Source organism: Danio aesculapii, chromosome 16 (genome assembly GCF_903798145.1).
Source record: "Danio aesculapii chromosome 16, fDanAes4.1, whole genome shotgun sequence".
NCBI classification, from domain to species: domain Eukaryota; kingdom Metazoa; phylum Chordata; class Actinopteri; order Cypriniformes; family Danionidae; genus Danio; species Danio aesculapii.
Window position 1 is genome coordinate 4,787,281 of NC_079450.1, and position 22,796 is coordinate 4,810,076.

General features: G+C 35.0%; 1 protein-coding gene across 1 annotated transcript in view; it reads left to right on the forward strand.

The window, feature by feature from the left end:
- The window catches only part of fam110d (family with sequence similarity 110 member D), a 32,580-nt gene extending 15,696 nt beyond the window's left edge, over nucleotides 1-16,884 (forward strand). Inside the window, exon 2 of the mRNA XM_056476059.1 lies at nucleotides 11,236-16,884. Within this exon, the coding sequence (XP_056332034.1) occupies nucleotides 11,838-13,085 (1,248 nt within the window). The 5' untranslated portion in view covers nucleotides 11,236-11,837 and the 3' untranslated portion in view covers nucleotides 13,086-16,884. The remainder of the gene's footprint in view (nucleotides 1-11,235) is intronic.
- Nucleotides 16,885-22,796: the final 5,912 nt, after the last annotated feature.

Here is a 22,796-nt window from a genome sequence, read left to right on the forward strand (position 1 = left end):
ACGCCCAAGTTGCTAAAATATTACTAAAATAATACTAGGCATATCGTGACACTACTGCATAGCAGCACCCATCAACTAGGAACACCCTCGCAACATAGAAACCACATTGCAACACCACAGATGTGCTATATTACGCTTGGATTCAACATGAACTTCAATTTATAAAAAGAGGTGTATTTAACATATTTCTGTACCTCTGTGGTAAATTGTATCATTCTTTCTACTATTGACTTTTTAATCATTTATATGTTTATTAGTGAATGTTTTACAGTGACAAACAAAAACACTGAAAAGTGAAAAAAAAAAACATTTGTTAGACATTAAATAAAATAAAAATGTTATTTCTACAGTAAATAAAAAAAAACTAAAAATTTTTTTAAACATTTTTTACATAAAAAAAAATACATTTTTCAATCATAAATTAAATTCTTTGACGTTTAACAAGTTGAGATTCATGATATATCGACGGCAAAATATTGATATTGATTGATAAATGCTGTTTTTAATGTCATCATTAAGTAATTAACTAACTAAACTAGGCCAATATTTTAGGCTAAGAAATTATGTATTATATGCATCCCACTTTTTTATTTTTATTTTACTGGTATTTTGATTTTGGTTTATGTTCAGTGACATGGTTGCTTTATATATTCATTCATTCATTATGCAGTAGATTTTATTTATATAAAAGAAAGTTGGCCAAAGAAAAAAAAAGAGAGTTGATTAATAAAAAAGTTCAGAGAGTTGTTTACTGTACGTGTTTGCCTTTTGCAATAATCTATAAAATAATGAAGAATTCATATTTACCAGCTAATATATTGTTCTCCAATTATATGGAGTTATTGGTTATCCATATTACAAAAAAATCTATAATTTCAGTGCATCCCTAAAAGTTGAAGTAATTCAAGTTAATCTAATAGTTCACTTTTTACAGTCCAGAAACATTTCAGATGCAACATGCATCTCTATACAAACTGCGGCCTCTGATTTCCTAAACCTCGCCTTTCCTGTCATTGCATGCACAAAACCTGTAGATTTCACTCAGGAAAAGCACGACATTGCCATGCCTCTTTGTGCTTTTCCTCTGCTATAATAGAAATGCACAACCTTTAGCAGTTAAACTCCTTCCTGTCTTACATTTGTGGCTTTGAGCCATGAATACAGTCCAGCTCTCATGCATCTGTTAACAGGATTAAAGAGAGACGCCATATTCAGTAGATTTTTTTTTTTTGTTGTTTTACAATGGAGAAAAGCATAGCTCTTATTATCAGCACTGCAGCATAAAACCAAAGCAAAGCTGTTTGTGACGTAACTAATGGAAAAGAAGGTTAAAGTCCAGTAGTGTTGTGTCTTAACGCCTTTATGCAACATATTAACCCTATAAAGCCTAGCATACAGAATAATATAACTGCACATATAGAAAGATGATTATGTTTGCATGTGATTTTATGAGGTTTTCTTTTGGCTCGTGTAGTTTAATACAGTGAAAATATGGAAGTAAAAACAACCCGGTTTTATTCAAGACACCCAAGTGGAGTAAAAATGGACAGTTTAATAGCTTGTAATGTACAAGGGTGAAGTCTTTAAAACAGTACAGCAGACTGCTTACATGACTCATATATACATTAGTTGTCGCCTTATTTTACCAATAATATTCAATATTTAGTTTATGATCAAAGCTCTGGTGAGAGCTCTTTGAGAGATGAAGAAATCAATCTTCCTCAGAATATGTTTTAGAAGTTTGGGAAAATTAAAGGAAAAGTAAAGTTTCCGGAAATAAGCCTTCCTCAAAATTCTGATGGTCATATTTAAAACTATATAATATAATAAAATAAATAATAATAAAAATTAAAATAATAACAATTTAAGTGTGGATATTTAAGCATGCCCAATTTGCTAAAATATTACTAAAATAATACTAGGTATAGACCAAATTATACTTATGTGTACTTTATAAAAACCAGCAATAATTCCATGACAAAAATATACAGGAATTGTCAGCTTTTATTGCTAAACAAATAAACAAAAACAAACACCTTTTTATTACTGATAATCTAAACTCAGATTGATGGATTAATTTAAGAGGCTCTGGAAGATTAATTCACCACTGCAAAACAGAGAAATGAAAGATTCTGAAATGTTTATTTCCAGAACCTTTACTTTCTCTGTTTCACAGTGGTGAGTTAATCTTCCCATTTTATATAATCTTGGCAAACATTATACAGGTATCATGAGCATTTTTGCTAAACAAATAAACAAAAACAAGCAAAATACCTTTTATTTATTGATAATCTAAACTATTAGATTGATAGATGGATTTAAGAGGCTCTGGAAGATTAGTTCACCACTGTAAAACAGAAATTAAAGGGTCTGGAAGGTTTGTTTCCAGAATCTTTACTTTCTCTGTTTCGCAGTGGTAAATTAATTTTCCCTTTTTAAATAATCTTGGCAAACAATATAGAGGAATCATGAGCTTTTTTGCTATACAAATAAACAAAAACAAACAAAATACCTTTTGATTATTAATAATCTATTGGATGGATAGAAAACTGACAAATAGGTGAAAACGGATGGATGAATGTATGGATTTTAGAGACTCTGGAAAATTAACTTTCCAGAACCTTTGCCTTCTCTGTTTCGCAGTGGTGAATAAATTTTCCCCTTTTATATAATCTTGGCAAACAATACACATGAATCATGAGATTTTTTGCTATACAAATGAACAAAAACAAACAAAATACCTTTTATTTAATGACAATCTAAACTATCAGACGGATAGATGGATTGTAGAGACTCTTGAAGATTAATTCACCACTGCAAAACAGGGAAGGTAAAGGTTCTGGAAGATTTATTTCCAGAACCTTTACTTTCTCTGTTTCGCAATGGTGAGTTAATCTTCCCATTTTACATAATCTGGGAAAACAATATACAGGAATCATGAGCTTTTTTGCTATACAAATAAACAAAAACAAGCAAAATACCTGTTAATAATTGATAATCTAAACTATCAAGTGGATGGATGGATTTTAGACACTCTGGAAGATTAATTCACCAATGCAAAACAGAGAAGGTAAAGGTTCTGGAAGGTTTATTTCCAGAACCTTTACTTTCTATGTTTCACAGTGGTGAATTAATCTTCCCTTTTTATATAATCTTGGCAAACAATATAGAGGAAACATGAGATTTTTAATATACAAAAAAACCTTTTATGATTGATAATCAAAATCGCATGGATTGATGGTTTTAAAGTTTTTTTAGGGCTCTGTGAGATTAACTCACCACTGAAAAACAGAGAAGGTAAAGGTTCTGGAAGGTTTATTTCCGCTGTGATGACCCCTGATAAATAAGGGACTAGCTGAAGGAAAATGAATGAATAAATTCAATTTCAAAAGTATGATTTATTGTTCTAACATCACTAAGTGATTAAATCAGCAAACCCTCCAGACTCCATTTACACCTGTATGGATGGCTGTGATCAGATCAGCTGAGACGGATGTTAAAGCCAGGTGTAAACGGTGCTCATTTGACATGAAAACACACCCGTCCTCAGTCTCCATTAGAGTCCATCAGACACTTTAAATGACAATAGAGCCTCAGAGGTGTCCTCCTCTTCATTTACACACGCTTTAGAGGCGCCGTCGTGTGTTAAAAAGTCTCTATTGACCCCAGTTTATCATCATACATCACGCTCATAGTGCCACTCCGGACTCTAGATATGTGCTGCTTTGTGTTTGTTGAGCTTTATTACTATAGTGGTTTCTTTCTTTCTTTCTTTCTGTTTTTTCTGCTAATGATCTGGCATTCAGCGCAGTCTCTTTATCTTGAGAGCCGGAGGACACTATTGTCTGCGCAGATAAATAATGCAGGAGCTGCTCTGATGGACGTCCTCAAGCTTTTATATCAGAGTTCAGCACGGGATCTTTTGTGTAATTGGGCTGCTCAGACCGGGCAGGACAGACGGGGGCATGTCATTACCAATGTTAGAGTTTTATCAACCGGATGCTGTTACTTTAGAATTGAAATTTGTAGCAGGGCCATTTTTATTATTTAGTCTAGAAGCATTCGATTAGCTTTAGAAAAACAGAGTGTGATTTAGAAGTATACACTACTTGTTCAAACTACTTAAATTGAGCTGAAACAACACAATTCTTCAGATTTTTTGAGAGAGCTCAGCTGTTTCATGTTCAATGCACTTAAATTTGTAAAAAAAAACAATCAAAGTTAACTTATGATTAATTACCGAGTGTGTGTGTGTGTGGCTTGTAATCATTACGTTGCGGGGATAAAAAGTGCCCACAAGTTAAGCAATACCAGTAATTTTGGACTTTGTAGCAACATTTTTTTGGTCCCCATGAAGAAAACAGCTTATAAAATAAATAAATAAAATAAAATAAAATAAAATAAATAAATAAATAAATAAATAAATATCACACAGAATTAAGTATTTTGAAAATGTTAAATTGCAGATTGTTTCCTGTGAGGGTTTGGTTTAGGGGTAGGAGTAGATAATTTACAGTTTGTGCAGTAGAAACCCCATAATGTCTATGATAAGTCCCTATAAAGATAGCTGTGCAAGTTGTGTGTGTATGTGTGTGAACACATTAAGCAGGCATTTACACCATTAACTACATAAAATGTACACGTTTAGCTTAAAATCACAATATAGCATGTTTTTTTATGATTTTTGTTAAAAAAAATAAAGTCTGACCTATATTTTTGTCATTTTGAAAACTACGGATAAACGATAAAGGTTAATAATAAATTAATCAGCTCAGATTTCATCATAATAATGAAGAAAAAACATTTGATTTGTTAAATCAAAGTATGTTCATATTATTTTATATTATATAATTATAAGTAATATTATAATCAAATCTGCAATATTTTATTATAACCTTTATTTTGTCATAATATTTTCGGAAAATCCACTATTAAAATGTTAATATATATAAAAGTTCAATAAGCAATTTTATTTAATAACCTAATAAAGACCAAACTTAAAGACCAATTTCTCCAAACAGTCTTAAACAACATATTCTGGACCTTCAAACCTTGAACGCAGTTTGTAATTTAGCATATTGAAGCAGAAATACTCGTCCTACTGTGTGTGACGTCTTCAGTAGATCACGGTTTATAGATTCAGCCTGACAGCAAAACATCTGCTTTCCCTTTGAGCTTGTTGTTGGGCCGTTCAGATGTTCTCTCTACAATGTTCAACCCTTAAGATGAGAGAAAAGTTTAATCAGTAGTAAAACAGCATTATGAAAAGAGAGATTTTGAGTTTATTGCTATATCAGATTCCATGGCTACTTCATGGCAAAAACAGGGGAAAATAATGAATAACATTTTCTAAATAACACCTTTTCTAAACTTAAAAAAGTTGGTCAACAACAATAAATAATACATAAAACAGTTTATGACTCTTTTTTGATACAAATTCTACCATTTATGAAGGGTTCACATTTACAAATAATTCCTTAAAAGACTCTCCAGATTAAAAATAAATAAATGAAATAAGTTGTCTGATAGCATTATCCATATGAAATGCTCAGCAATGCGCATTACTAAAGAAAGATCGAGTTTTTATATAATCACAGAGGGAAATTAACTAAATATGTTCATGGATCATGATCTAATATTCTGATCATTTTGACATAAGTAGATTATTTTGACTATACAGTGTATTTTTGCCTATTGCCAAAACTATACCAGTCCATTATACAGTAAAACTGGTCACATATCTTAATATTTATAATCTTCATATTGTGATGCATGTGAGAAATCTCATTCTAATCTAAACTGAATGCACTAGTTATTTGAATAATTACTTTTGTAATTATGTTGTCTAATTAAAAATTATAAAGTTGCAATAAAGATGCAATAAAGTGCATTGCAAAAATATATGTTTGGATGAAGTGAACTATCATTTATGTATCTTTGTTTGTGCCTTCTTCATTATTTCTCTTTCATTAGTAGTTTTCCTTCTAGAGTTAAACTCTCAGTAATTCAGTCATTTATTTATTTATCCATTTATTTATTATGATTTCTTTGATTTCTTTGCAACTTTACAGTTCAGAAACATAATCTTCTGAAATATGTTGGATAAATATCTGTTATTAAACTAGGGTTAGATGATTTATCTAATTTTAAATAATAATTTTATCTTCAAACAATAAAATAAATAAATAAATAAATATTGATTATATATTATAATCAATAATATAGCTTTGGCTATAAATAATATAATAAAATATATTAAAAATAAATGTAATATATATTTTAAATCTGTGAGTGATTCAATATTGCTTTGACTTTCTGAACTGAAACATAATGATACCTCAGACTCCTCAAAAGAGCTTTACTTTATTAAAAATAAATAACTTTGTTCAGAAAGAGGGCAGTTTTGGTTTTTTTTTTCAGTGATTCCAGCACCAAAAACAAGTTTACCAGTGCTTAGTCTATTAGAAATAATACTTAATTATTTATTCTATATATAGCTGTAATGTAGTGTATGTAATTTAGTGTATAACTGTATGTATTATCTATTATGGTAATTGTTGTTTTAACTAAATCGTTTTTGGGGCCAGAATACCCCAAAAAAAAAAAACTAACCTCAAAGTTTCTGAACAAAATAATAATAATAATAATAATAATAATAGTTTTTGAGGATAGATATTATGTTTCAGTTCAGAGTTAAATGCTTCATCTCTGTATATATAAATAAATATTTAAATAAATAAGTGAACAGAGATGTGAGCATGTTTCAATTTAATCCTTTGCTTGGCTATTATTAGCCCTGTTTCTGTCCTAAACGCAGTGATTGAAATGGCTGTCACGATGCAGCTTTGGAAAGATCTATACTACTGAGGTAATGCATCTGCGAGCCGATAATGGCCTGGAGTCTAAAGAAGGCCAATAATAGTGTGTGATAATTATAAAACATACTGTGTCGTATAGTTTGTGCACCACATTTCGATCTTAACAGCTTTATATTTATATTTACTATATCTGACACTGAACCACAAGCTAGTCAAAAGTGTCAATGTTTTCAAATAGAGTTTTATATAGAAGCTGAAAGCTGAGGAGATATGCATTTACTTGATGAATGTGTTATGATAGCATGATATTTGTAATCTGAAGGTTAAACAAAATCTAAATTACCTTTACTTGTCCATGAAATGCTCAGCAATGCACATTACTAAAGAAAGTTGGTATATTTACAGCAGGAAATTAACAAAATATGTTCATGGAATATGATTTATACTTATTATTCACACACACAAAAAATAATAGATGGACTTTTTTCCCTCCTTCACTTTCGTCAATTGGTGAAGTTTTGTTCCTCGCCACTGTCGCCACTGGCTTGCTTGGTTTGGGACTTGTGGAGCTGTACATTGATGCATTTGCTCTTCAGTGTTTGGACTTTCAGCACTGAATATTAAACCACACTGAACTTCATCTCTGAAATCTGGACTGATACTGTTTCAATTTACTAATCTTCTATGTGAAGCTGCTCAATCTACATTGCAAAGCGACACAATCTACATGGTAAAAGCGCTAGAGAAATAAACACGAACTGAATTTAATTGAACTAATGCATGCTATTGCCAATATACACCAGTGCAACATACAGTAAAACTGGTTTTGTGGTCACATATCTTAATATTTCTAAACTCTCCATCTTGTAATGCATGTGAGAAATCTTAATTTAATCTAAACTGAAAGCACTAGTTATTTGAATAATTACTGTTAGGATGTACTCGGGTGCAGATGTACAAAACCAGTGACGAAGGATAAATTCAGTCCAAGGTGTTTATTTAAGTGCAAAAAATTCTGGATGACCTTTTTGTATGAACATATTACACTGATATTTACACCATTACTAAATAAAAATGTAAATCTTTGTCTTAAAAAAAAAATAAAATCAAAGTTTTTATGATTTAAGATAAATGTTGTTTTTTTTAAGATAAAATTTTAACGATTAAAAATGAAAGTCTGACCTTTGTTCTAAACTAAAATACATTTGAATAAGGCAGGATAAATTAATCAGCTCAGATTTTATCTTGAGTTATAACAATCATGAAAACAAGACATTAGGTAATAAAATAATAATAATACCAATAAAATAATAATAATAATTAATAAAAGTAATACAAAATGTATTGATGAATACAGAGAAAATCAATTTCAATCTATCTGAAACTTTCCCTCCTGTGATACATTTGAGATGACATTTTATTCTAATTAGAGCATTAAAACATTGATTTACTGATTCATTTGCACCATCAATAAAACGTGCACATATTCAAAGCCTTACATTCATTCACTTTCCTATAGCTTAGTCTTAGCAGTGGAATGAACCACCAACTATTCCAGCATGGAACTGTGTTTAGTTAGCGAATTTAGTTTATTCAATTCCCCTATAGTGCATGTGTTTGGACTGTGGGGAAAACCGGAGCACCTGGAGGAAACCCACACCAACACGGGGAGAACATGCAAACTCCACACAGAAATGCCAACTGACCCAGCCGGGACTCGAACCAGTGACTTTGTTGTAAGGCGTTAATGCTTGAGTCACCGTGCTGCCATAATTTTGACCAATACAGTGTATTTTGGTATAAATACTGTATATTTACACCATTATAAATAAAAAAAAGGAAATATTTGTCTTTAAAAAAAAACCAATGTTTTTATTTGAGCTAAATTATATTTTTTAATTATATAAATAATTATATTTTTTATTTGTTAAGTCTGACCTTTTTTTCTATTTGAAAACTAAAATACATTAGATTTAGCAATTTTAGCAGGATAAATTAATCAGCTCAGATTTTATTTTGAGGCAATAATCATAAAAACAGGACATTTGGTGTAAGTTGTTGTCTAATAATAAAATCATCATCCCATAATGGTCACATATTTTTGAGTCTGTTTGTTAAACTTAGGTAACTAATTTTCATTCGATTATAAGTAGTCTGTTAGGTTGAGGTTAGGGTCAGGGTTAGGATTAGTGCAAGTTGACATGTACTTGCAAAGTTTTTAAAGAGTCAGTTAAATGTCTGTTGACAGGTCGGCGCCAGTGGTTAGTGGGTCGACACATGCACTCGTGGTCCTATGCGTGGTCCTATGCGGATCCTTCCCCTCTCTCATGCTTTTCTGTCAATACTCTCTACTGTCCTATCAAATAAAGGTGAAAAACCCAGAGGAAAAGAAAATGTCTGTTGAAGGAGCAGTATCAGCAGATATTAAGCAGACAGTCTACTAATACTCAAATGAACCATCAAAATAAAGTGCTACCCTAATAATAATTAATTATAATCTAATAATTAAGAAAAACCATTAATAAATAAATACTGGGAAAATCAACTTTTAAATTGACGATATGAAACTCCCTCTTGTGATACATACGATGACACTTTGTTCAAAGATGACATATACTGTAATAAAATAACAGCGTTTCGTATTTTGTGATTTACGGTTTTCCATTTATTTCCGGTTGTGAATTGCGTTATGGGATGTTGATCTCTGCTCTGTCGACTTTTGATGTTGAAAATTCAACTCTACAGTTTAACAAAGTCACTTTCATTCACATTTTAGTAGTTTGGAATAATGTAATGCATCATTAAATCACATATAGAGATAAAGTAGTCTGTAAATTAACAAAGGCTTTCGTAGCATAATATACAACACCAACCCAGATAATATATGACAGCAAACTATTCAAAATTATGATTAAAGTCACTTTTTCAAACTTTACAAGGTTAATATTTGTTGGAAGAACGATCATCCCATTATGTCCCATAATGCAAGTCAACTGCATAAATAAAAACATGAGTCACAGGAAACTGCTAATTTTCGGATATTATTTACTGTGCGTTTATAACTGGTTCTTTCAAACTTTTGATTAACTGATCCATTTGAACTGAAACGCATCCAGAAGACTATGTTGTGCATTTCCAAATGTATGTTTGGAATATAATGAAGCAAAGCTAAAAAATAATGAAAAAACATCTGAGGTTGCATTGCTGATCCCCAACTGCTTAAACAAGTGGTGTTTTTCAGAGTTTAGACCCCCTGTTGCTCCAGTCCTTCTGAAAGTCCCTAAATCCAGATCCATCTCATGCTCAACACCTGTTCAGAATTCTTTCCCGGAACTTTCCCAAACAATAGCTGCTTTTCCCGGACCGTCTGACATCTGGAAAATGTTGCAGTTCCCCTTTTGACTGGATTTATAGCGAAAGCTTTCAAAGGGGGGTCTAGATACATGAGCGGCGCTGCTCTGCGGTAAAAATCCATCTTAGATAAGTGTATGAGATCTCTTTCATGTTAGAGCTTCACATGTGTCTTTGTAGTGCTGTTTTTTTTAAGTGGAAGCAAAAAGAAACCTTCTTTTAGTTGGTCTAAATGACTTCTCCTCATAGTGAAACTGGCAAACACAATGAATGTTCTGCAGTTGTTCCCGTTTACTAGGTCACAGGGGTATATACACTTCAAATGCTCTGTATTGTGTCTTTTTTTCCTGCGAGGGAGTACAAAAATAGTATTTGATGCGTCATGCTTTGAATGTCTTCCCTTTGAGAACCAACCATGCAGTCAAAACTGTTTTAAGCTCAAACTCTTACCTTGCAATCACATTCCCTGGGTTTTTATTGCTGTGATGCAGTAAAACTATGCAGATGAAATGCAGTTACGTTTTTTTACAGGCGGATTTCGGGGGTCTCAAATATGGGCATAGTGATGCATTATTTAGCAAAGCCCTCAAGGAATGCAAATGTACCATGTGGGTTAAACTAATGCTGATGGTGAAGGCTATTACCTCTGCAGTCAGTATGCTCACAGTTTTCTTTAATAGAGTTTCTAAATGCATCTGGGTGAAATTTTACATTATAACACCAATCCAAGCTTCACAGTGCATGTCATGAATTATGCATATTAGCACAGAGGTAAATCTCCACCAGATTTGTGCAGGCGGCACATTTATACGAGTGAACAGTTATTTAGGACTAATTCGATGGGTGAGCACTGTGAAGTCAACTCAGTCCATGCATAAGCTAATGGCACTGCCTTTGGCCCCAGACATCAATTTCTGCCAACTCCATCGGCTCACAAAAAAAGCTACAGGGAGTTCTATCTGTGCTGCCATATGGCTTATGATTTGCACGATCCAATCCGATCCGATCTCCCTTGAGAAATGCCTAAAAAAACTAAACAGTGCCTCTATGTTTTTTGTCTCCACAGGGATCCAGGTGTAGAGGGAGAAGGACAGGACCTCAGTCTATCAATCTCTGAAGTTGCCCCGATGCCAGCTCTATAGGGTAGCCCAACCGTTACGCCGCAGGACAATAGGAGCCCAACCCAAAGATCTATCAAAAAGCAAATAATCAAGCTCATTAGGTCTTTCCCCTAAGTCGACCTTCTCTGAAAAGATCAACAGAAGAAAGGAAGTTAAAAGGGCCGAAATAAGGGGGGGAAGAAAAAGATAAATGAACACTGTCAGCTATTTCTGATACTCTGTGGTGAAGAGAACGTCTCATTTGAGATTTGAGACCTTGGATTTTGACAAAAAGGATTTCCCCATGCCCTGCCCTTATGTATCCCCTGTTTAAACACTGCATTTAGGTATCGATTTGATTCCAAAAGCACACAGTGAAGAGGTTAACTGCAAAAAGTTATTGCAGATTCTCCAAATGCCTAAACATCTACATTTATAGGCATCCTATAAATGGATCCCTAAAGTAATTTCGCAAAAGCAGTGAAACAGACATTTCATTCCTTCTTTTTAGAGGGCAAAGCAACAGCTTTGTCCTTCCAGTTTGGATGCATTTTTCCAGAACTCAAAAATGAAGCCCTTAACTCCCATTGGTTCGCCTTCACCACTGCGCCTCCTAAACAAGGGGCCTGATTACCTGCGTAGGCAGATGGATGCCGGAAGCAGAGGCCGTTCAATCAGTGCCGTAGAACGACTTGAAGCTGACAAGGCAAAGTACGTCAAGACACAACAGGTAATAAACACGAAGCAGGAACCTGTGTTAGTTCCCTGTGCAACCCCTCCACCAGTCCCCCGTCGCAACCTCACAACCTCCACTCCATCCACACCCATTCTCCTGCCCCGAAATCAAATCGTGCCTTTCTCTGCACCATCATTGTCGAGGGATGAAAATGAGGATGACTCCAGGAAAGAGAACTGTCTGAAGAAATCTGATGTGGAAACAAATAACAATGCAAACAAGCCTCTAGTTGCTTCCCCAAGAACTCCATTAGTGGCTCCACATAGTGCACCAATAATGCGCAGGAGCAATGGCAAGCGCATGCTGCGTCCAGACTCCCTAGTCATTTACAGACAGAAGAAAGAATGCAAGAGTCCCGGTGAAAACCTCAACAGTAACATAGAGGTCAAGGGATACAGCTTCGTACGACGCCTGTTCCAGGGATCCATGCGAGATAAGAGTAGCGTCAATGATGTGGCTCAAAAAATGGTGATAAACGAGGAGAAGGCTTCGTCCTCTCGAGACGGGGACTCTCGAATGTCCTGGTCCAATGATAAAGACACTGTTGATGGTGGAGTCGAGACCAGACGTTCAAGCAAATCTGAGCGAGAACACTCATCGGCGGAGATGCACAACAACAACGAGGAAAAGCAACCAAAGGTTTGTTTACGAAATAGCACAAGGAACTCTAACAATAACGACATGGACCCTTGGAAGCCTGTCGTCCCTTGGATGCGCTCCAATATGAAACGCTCAAAGTCAGAACTGCGACTTCGGTGCTCGCTAGCTATATCTGAGCAGGAGCGCTTCTTTGATTACTGTGGATTAGACTTGGATATGGTAGAGAGGCTCGGACCGGAGAACTTTCTAGCTGGTGCCAGTTCAGTCGACACACTCTCGCTGCTACTGAGGAGCGTCGGAGGTGGCGGATCGGAGCCTAGTGAGTTTTCCAGACACTCTGGAGAAGGAATTTTCCAAGAGGAACTTGCAGAGCAGATTCCGACAGGCGTGTCTATTATTGAGAGAAATGCGCGCGTCATTAAGTGGCTCTACGGTTGCAGGAGCGCAGCCCAGGAAGGTCCTAAAGAGTCTACTGTTTGACTATTACTGTAGCTAAAAAGAAGACTTCCAAGAACCACGTTCCAATATGGAAAACACTATGTGAGCTGTATTTACTTTATGCAAGACATCTGGGGCCTGTACCATGAGGTTGGATTAGCTGGCTAGCCAGTAAAGTTTCAGTTTATATTGCACCAATATTGGGTTTTAGGCATAATGAAGGCAAGTCAACTTTAATCACTTTTTGTTGCCATGGAATTATGGAGCAGCTGAACTACCTTCATGGTACCCAAGACCCAGAATTGGTGCAAACTAACCTGAAACTTGACTGGCTAGCCAGCTATTCCTGCTTCATTGCCCCTGTATTTCAGAGATTTGTTTAGCTTTTCTTATCTTGTACGAGAACATTGTTGTTTTGTGTAACAGTGTGTTTTCACTGGCAAGTTGCAATTGCAGAGGAAAGAGCATTTTCAATACATTCATACCAAGGATTGATGCATGCAGTGCATTAAGCTCAACTTCCATATGAATGAATAGAAAATGATCGCTCTGCTGATGTTTTAATTACCTTGACTGTGGCTTTGTCTGAAATCACCCCTTAAACCCTTATTCATTTAGTTTACTAATAAAGTCCACTCAATGGTGTGTTGATTTAAACAAATAAGCCAATGTGGACCCACAATTTGGCCGCCAACTTCTCATACTCGCATTGTGCTCCATTCAGAAAGGGCTCATCCCTATGCCCTACTCCCTTCTAAGGATATACCCTCCAGAGTTACAGCAGGATTAGGGAACTGGGATGAGCCCTTCTGAATGGAACGCATGGCAGACACCAAAATCTTTCCCTGCGCAAAGGATCATGGGGGCCTGAAGTGTCCATCAGTTGTACTCGTCAAAATACTTCATTCTGAAGGGCCCTTTGAAGTGGCCAGTTTTGAGTACTTCGGTTTGAAACAACATGACAATATATGGGCCATGATTGCTTTTACTCCAAAGAGCCCTATGAAGGGCAATATTTATACTGGGTTCTATTCAGAATGGTTCATCCCTATGCCCAAACCCAGGGGTGCACAAACTCAGTACTGGAGGTCCGGTGTCCTGCATAGTTTAGCTCCAACTTTCTTCAACACTGCTGCCTGGAAGTTTGAAGTATACCAAGAAAGACTTTGATTAGCTGATTCAGGTGTGTCTAATTGGGGTTGTTCTATACTCTGCCGGACACCGGCCCTCCAGGACCAATTTTGACTTCTGCCCTAATCCCTTTGGAGTATCCGAATTGAGTGCAGTGTGTGACACCAAACATCTTCCCTGCTCAAAGGATCACAGCCTGAATTGTCCAATCAGTTGTATTTTTGAAAATCCTTAATTCCAAAGGGCCCTTCGAAGTGGCCAGTTTTGAGCACTTTTGTTTGGAATGATACTTTAATCCCTGATTTTTGTCCCCCGCTCCAAAGTGCCCTTCAAACAGCAATATTTGCACTGGGTTCCATTCGGAAAAGGTTCATCCCTATGCCCTAATCCCTCTTATGGGATTAGAGCATAGGAAAGAGCCCTTCTGAATTGACTGCAGTGTGTGACACCAAGGATCATGGCCTGATTTGTCAGTCAGTTCTAAGATTCAAAATCATTCGTTTCAAAGGGCCCAAATTCAAAACTGGCCACTTTGGTTTGGAATGCTACTTCAACATGGTGGCCAATAATTTTTTTCACTCCGAAATGCCCTTCAGAGTGCAATTATATCCCATTTGTAACACACTGACAGTATACCATTTGAAACACACCATCAGAAATCATTCAAAACCGCGCTATTGGTTTTTAATGTTGCAATGCATTATGGGATTGAATGAGTGGCTTTTTAGTACACTATATAAAAGGTAAATGGGGTGACAGGGATAAGGCTTTACTGAGGTTATTAACTGTACATAGAAAGACACAAGTTCTTGTTACTTCCGTCCGGAGACAAGTGTTATTTGTTGAGTGTAACTTAAAGAACGCGTCATCCGATGAATAATTTAACATTGAAAACCACTAAGCTTTACTCTGGGGCTGGGAAACCAATGCATGAGTGTTAAATGAACCATGTGTACCTCATTTCCCAACTGTCCCAGTTTAGTTTGTGTGTTGCTGTTTTTTCCTTAAACGCAGGCGTTGGAACAAACACACAGAGCGCCCCTGTGGGGATATTAATGCACTGAGTTGGAGAAAGAGAGAGGGCGAGAGAGCTTTATATACTGCTATGAAACGTATTTTTAACACCGAGTGTGTGTGCAAATAAATATGCAGGGCCTTGAAAACAAGCTGATTTGAAGTTTCATTGTGCCAAAGAAATGTGTTGGTGTACATTCTGTTCCAAACCCTATCGAGACTCTTTAAAAGAATGAAGCTCGGAGAGTTTATGACTTAGTAAATAAAGCGAAAAAGCATATTTTTTATAATAAATATTTTAGTACAGAACTTTATTCACAGGTATTTTTCCTCCTAAAATAATGACTATCATCAGGGATTTACAAAAAGACAACAACTAAAGGCTGGTTTTTACTTCTGCATCAAGTGCATGCGTATGGTCCGGTGCAGCCTTCGAGTGGTCGCATAGCCCTCGCCGTGGCTAACACCGATGCGCACCTCTCAAGAAAATGTAACTACACGTCACAACGACGCATAGTGCAAGCTCTGTGATTGGTCAGCTTGGTAGCTGTGATGAGTGTGGGCAGTGCTGAGAGCCGCAAGCTGGATGGAGTGAGTGTTTACAAGTGCGTATGGTCCGGTGCAGCCTTCGAGTGGTCGCATAGCCCTCGCCGTGGCTAACACCGACACGCACCTCTCAAGAAAATGTAACTACATGTAACAACGACGCATAGTGCAAGCTCTGTGATTGGTCAGCTTGGTAGCTGTGATGAGTGTGTACAGTGCTGAGAGCCGCAAGCCTGATGGAGCAAGTGTTTACAAGTGTCGAGTCCCGTGATGGAGCTCCATATGGAGACTTTTGTTTTTGCGTTCTCCTTATGATTAAAGTTGTAGCATGTCTGCCAGTTCCCGCCTCTGAATGAGCGAGTTTTAGCTACTTGTACATCAAGGTAGCGTTCGGAAAAAACATCCGCAAAGAAACTCAATATAGAGGAACCTAACATAACATAAACTACTGCCAGCTAGTGTTTCGGAAGTGTTACTGTATAGCAACACAAACAGCACGCAGAAGTATAAATGCACGACTATGCACAAGGCAGGCAGCCTGGGTCATGCCAATCACTTGAAGCAGAAATATAAATCTGCCTTAATGCAGACGCTGACGCAATGACATGCAGTGCAAGCTCTGTGATTGGTCAGGCTGGTAGCTGTAATGTGGGCGGTGCTAAAAGCCACGAGCCAGATCGAGCGAGTGTTTACAAGTGTCAAGTCTGTGATGGAGATCCATATGGAGACTTTTGTTTGTGTTTATCTTATGATTAAAGTTGTTGCCCATCTGCCGGTTCTTACTTCTCAATGAGCAGTTTAACTACTTGTACTTTAAGGTAGCGATCAGAAAAAACAAAACACCCATGAAGAAACTTGACACAGAGGAAAACAACAACCTACTGCCAGCTAGTGTTTCGGAAGTGTTATTGCAGAGCAACACAAACAGCACACAGAAGTATAAATGCACAACTATGCACAAGGCAGGGACTGTGGGTTATGCCAAATCACTCGACGCAGAAGTTTAAACCAGCCATAAGATGTGATTAGTGTAATAATACCTTATATACAGTGTTCAGCATAAATGAGTACAAAACAATTTATCCATTTCTCAATGAATATAAACAATATATTGTGGTGCATTTCAACAAAACAGTTCTATTTTATATATAAAATATGAGGGATGGCCACTGAATATCTTTAGGAATATAAAGACAATACATTTAAATTTGAAAGAAGCGCTGCAAAAAATAATAATAATCTATAATACACTCTATAATAAATAATAATAATAATAAACTCTTCTAAATGTAATATTGTTCTCTTGATTTTTACTCTTTAATGACATTTTATTTGATATATAGTTAAATAATTTCCAGTTATAGCTTTGGTACCGACTTCTCTAATGCATGTTCACAAAAACCTTACTATATAGACCATTTTGAGGGATGTAAACAGAAACAATGGTCCCAACGCATTTCCTGTTTTAATCTCTATAGCTTCAGAGAATCCAAAAAGGTCCACATATTGATAAATAATGTTATGAGAGCTGCTTTAACATGAAGATATGATTGAATTGCCGCTTGTTACAGTTATAAAATAGTTTAATAACAAGCAGGAAATGTTCATGGGCCAATGACAAGACCACATTGAAATGGTCTATAGCATCCTGTAGAAATGCTTAATTTAAGAGAGAGAGATGTACTTATTTGTGCAAGGCAATGTTCTGAAAACCTGCTATATTTACAACAAGAATCGTTTGATGAGATTAAAAGACTCATCGTTTTGGCACCAAATTACTCCTTAATTGTCATTTTCACCTTGACATGCTCCTTCAAACCAATATGTTTTACCAACTTACCAGCAGGAAGCTGTTAATCATTAATAAAATATTGGTAATCACTTTATTTTGATGGTCTTTCTGACGCATTTTGTTGAATGTAAGTTACACTGCATCTACATGCCAACTAATTCTCCTTAGATTATGAGTAGACTGTTAGGTTGGGGTTAGGGTTGGGGCTAGAGTTACTGTAAGGCAACATGTACTTGCAAAGTTTAAAATGTATACGTTTTCAGTGTTTTGATGGATATTTAGTGACTATATTAGAGGTTACTGTAGGTTAAACTATACAAAAAAATGCTTTTTGTCTTGTTTCTAGGCCAAATACCTAAAGATTTTCATACCAAGGAGCATTTTCTAGGCAAGCAAAACATATGGTTTTGTTTTCAGAAATAATATGCCAATATTAAGTGAGTTTTTCCTTAAACAAGCAAAATAATCTGCAAATGGGGTAAGCAAAATAATCTTGTTTTTCCTTTTGACATAAGATTTTGCATACCCCATTGGCAGAATATTTAGCTAATTAAGGAAAAATTCACGTCATTTTGGCATGTTATTTCTTAAAACAAGATGTTATGTTTCGCTTGTCTAGAAAATTCTTCCTAATTTAAGAATTTGTAGATATTTGGTCTAGAAACAAGACAATAAATCTAAGTAAGGAAAACATTTTTTGCAGTGCAGCATCAGCAGATATTAAGCAGACGGTCTACTAATACTTAAATGAGGAGCAATTGGCATGTAGTTGCAATGCAATTATTAGTCAATAAAATGTGCAATAGGGACCATCAAAATAAAGTCTTACCGAATTATTAGCATTTAGTTTGACTCTTATTATTGTCTGTATTTTAATAATAATAATAATAATAATAATAATAATAATAATAATAATATTAATAATAATAATAATATTAATAATAATAATATTAATAATAATATTAATAATAATAATAATAATAATTTTAATAAAAATAATAATATTAATAATAATAATAATAATTTTAATAGAAATAATATTAATAATAATATTAATAATATTAATAATAATAATAATATTATTATTAATAATAATAATAATAATTATTATTATTATTATTATTATTATTATTATTATTTATGGTTTTCTTAAACTACAAGACATACAATAACAAATAAAAAATGCAGAGAATTACAAGCTTAATACAAGCTTAAAAACCCAGTAAGAAGCCAGAAGTCATACTGCAATAATAAAACAAAGAACAATAAATAAGCAAAATGTTACAGTCAGAATAAGCGAGACGTTTCATATTTTACATAAATATTTGGACATGACTTTCACAAACGTTCTCAAACATAACAGCAGACACTTTGCATTTAATGTGCTCATAAAATCATTTAGAAAGTTATTTACCATGCCTAACATACATCCATTCATTCATTTTCCTTCAGCTTACTCCCTTTATTAATCAGGTGTCGCCACAGCAGAATGAACCGCCATCTCATCCAACATGTTTTACACAGTGGATGTCCTTCCAGCTGCAACCCATTACTGGGAAACACCCATACACTCATTCACACACATACTGTACAGCCAATTTAGTTTATTCAATTCCCCTGCATGTGTTTGGACTGTGGGTGAAACAGGAGCACCCAGAGGAAACCTACGTCAACACGGGCAGAACATGCAAACTCCACACAGAAATGCCAACTGACCCAGCAGGGACTCAAACCAGCGATCTTCTTGCTGTGAGGCCACCTATACCTAACATGTTTCTGCATTTTTTATTATGCTTATTAAAATGCACACCTGGACACATATAAATAAAACATATCTCCTGATTAGGGTTTGGAACAGCCATCATTTTTTATCTTTTACCTAAAAGCTAAAATCTGAAAAGTGTTGAATTTTCATCCCCACATTAGCTGAACAGCATATCTCTGTGTTGCTTTGATGACTATAATGCTAACTCATCGCTCTTTGCACATTTGTCTTGAGGAAAAGCATATTTTTCTAATCCAGAAGTCAGCTGTTGTGGCGAGGCACTTGATGCTTCACTGTTTAACTCACAAGAGTACAGCAAAGAAGAGAAGAAATAACCTGATGGAAACACACGCACGCATCTGTCTGAAAGCTTCACACAGACACTGATTCTCCTGTGGTTATGAATACTGCTGATAAATGAAGCACCGATCTGAAGATAACACTGTGATCTTCCCCAATGTCTAAAGATGCATCGAGTCTTCCAGAGCACGGCATGTTATTTTACCGCCCGTCTGTACGTTTCTGTAAAGAAGAGTTTAGATTTCAACTCCAAAGAGATATTATGAATACAAATAAAGTCCTATTTCTGAAGAACTGCATTCAATTGTGTTTTTATGTCACGTGGATTTTAATGTTTTCAAATGTGCTCTTGCTAAGGTGGAGAAAAAAAACAGTAACTGGAGTGTAGAAATGGTTTCCGCTCAGAAATCGGTGGATAATCTCATGTGAATTACAAAGGAATGGCTGGTTATATTGTATTGGTTTATTGGTTGTATTGGTTTAGTCATTTTATTTATCAGGGATCACCACAGCGGAATGAACTACCAACTATTCCAGCATGTTTTACGCAGCGGATGCCCTTCCAGCTGCAACCCAGTACTGGGAAATACCCATACATTCACACATACACTACAGCCAATTTAGTTTATTCAAATCATCTATAGTGCATGTGTTTGAACTGTGGGGGAAACCGGAGCACCAGGAAACCTACGCCAACACACGGAGAACATGCAAACTCCACACAGAAAAGCCAACTGATTCAAACCAGCTACCTTCTTGCTGTGAGGCGACAGTGCTAACCACTGAGCCACAGTGTCGCAACAAGTAACATTTAGTATGGAAACGTACTAGTAAAATGAGTACAAAATAAATTAACAATATTTGTATTTCAGCAATGGTTTTCTGTATTATTATGAGTTGAATACATCATGAACCACCATCGCAAACACATAAAAAAAACAACATTTGAAAATGTTGCATTGTGATTTTAAAAATACTTAAAAATAAAGAAGAATATAAAATAATAAAAAACAACAAATTTATAAATATTAATTGAAAATCAATTACACTCCAAAATGAATTAATATGTATTACAGCAATGGTTTTCTGTAGTAATCTATTAAACTTATGATGCGACACTATGAAGAATCAATCAATCATTCATTTTCTTTTCAGCTTAGTCTCTTTATTAATCAAGGGTCACCACAGCGGAATGAACCACCAACTTATCCAGCATATATTTTACACTGCGGATGCCCTTCCAGCTGCAACCCAACACTGGGAAACACTTATACACACTCACGCACGCAAAATGGACAATTTAGCTTAATGCCCTAATTTGAAAAATAAAAAAAACAATATTTGAATTTTATATATTAGATATTTTTAATTGAAAATTAATTACAGTCTAAAAAATATGCTTGGTTTTTTAAACCCAATCCCAGGTCAAATATGAACAAACCCAACATTTTGGTTAAAAAAATGATAATGAACAACAAAATTTATTTCAAAACCACTCTAAAAATTCTGGTTTGTTTAAACCCAACACTGGGTCAAATATAAATAAACCAAACAGTGGAGTTAAAAAAATATTATAAAAAAAAAAAAACATAAAAAAAACAACAAAAAAAAAAACAACATTAACCCAAAACCAGTGTTGGGTAAAAACAACAACAACCCAGCATTTTTATAGGGTAGCAAGTAGTTAATCTGTAAAATAACTATCACAAACAAACAAAAAGTAGTATTTTTTTCCTAGATCTGATAATCGCAGCCCGCCGCCCTGATATACGTGTGTGTCTGTGTGTGTCATATTTCCCAAAGCAGGAAAGTGTGAGAGGTGTGTAAACCCGGTGGATGACGCAATTGGAAATAAAAGTGATCTGGCAGTCTCTCTGTCAGTGTGATGCTGTAAATCAGTGTGTGTGTGTGTGTGTGTGTGTGAAGGAGTTCTGCCTGCTGAAGATTACACACACTGTCAGTCAGAGATTGAGAAAACACACACACACACACACACACACACACACACACACACACACACACACCGGTCAGTCACCAAAATAACTTCAGTGCAACACGAGAATCAGCTGCATCATTCTCAACAGCTCGAAGTGAAATCCTGCTATTTCCTACTAAAACAGGTCATCTTTTATTCAACCCTGGTTTAGTATTTAATATTATGTTTAATCTTTTGCATAACGTATGGTATAAAATGCACCTCATCAATATAAAAACATGCTTGCAAGCCATTTTACTTACATAGCAAGTTGTGTCTCCAAGCCAAAGCAGACTTTGTGAAGCAGTTGAGATGTGATTTGATTGGATGGTCAGAAGCGCTCGTTATAATCAAACTGGACTCAGCTGCTTTAAATGATTGTTGAAGTAAATCGAGTTAGTAGTTCGGCATGGTCTCAGTTTAGTCTTTTGTACATCAAGTAAATAAAGGCAAGAAATTTGAACGTTGCAACTATCTGAAATAAAATAAGTTATTTAATTCTTATATTATTTTTATATTATTTAAGTTTACTTTATCAATGTTTTATTCAATACAAATGTTCTACTTTCTAATATAAACTTTTTGTATTTATTTGTGAATGAACTACATATCCCATAAATAATTGAAATAATTCAATAACAAATCTTAGAACATTTTAAACCTACTGAATATCATTGTTAAAAGAAAGGTTAAAGGTCCTGTGAAATTAAAATAAACTAATAATTATTATATTTTCAATCTGTTAATTTTAAGGATATCTATAAACTGGTGTTCTCCATAACAGTGACAGAATTAGCATTTAGAAAATATAAACTTGATCTAAACATGTAAAGCTTGCAGTTTGTCACTTCCGCCTAAATCAATCAACAATTTTTTTTTTCACATCACCTCATACTTCAGTTTCTCATCGAATCTTCTGACCAATCAAATGCTCTCTTGTATCAGACATGCCCCACCCCCTTCAAGATCGCTTCTCATTTGCTTTTCATTTGATGTGCTTGATCTTTTAAAGCTGTGATAATAACTAAACACTAAGATTTAGTCAAACATGGACGTAATCACAACACAAATCCAATTCATATATTCAAAAATACACAAATGGAATTTGTAAATTCAAAACACGATTTGTTAATACACAAATCCAATTCGTAAATTTAAAACACAGTTCATAAACACAAATCCGATTCGTAAACTCAAAACACGATTCATAAATGCAGAAATCGCATTCGT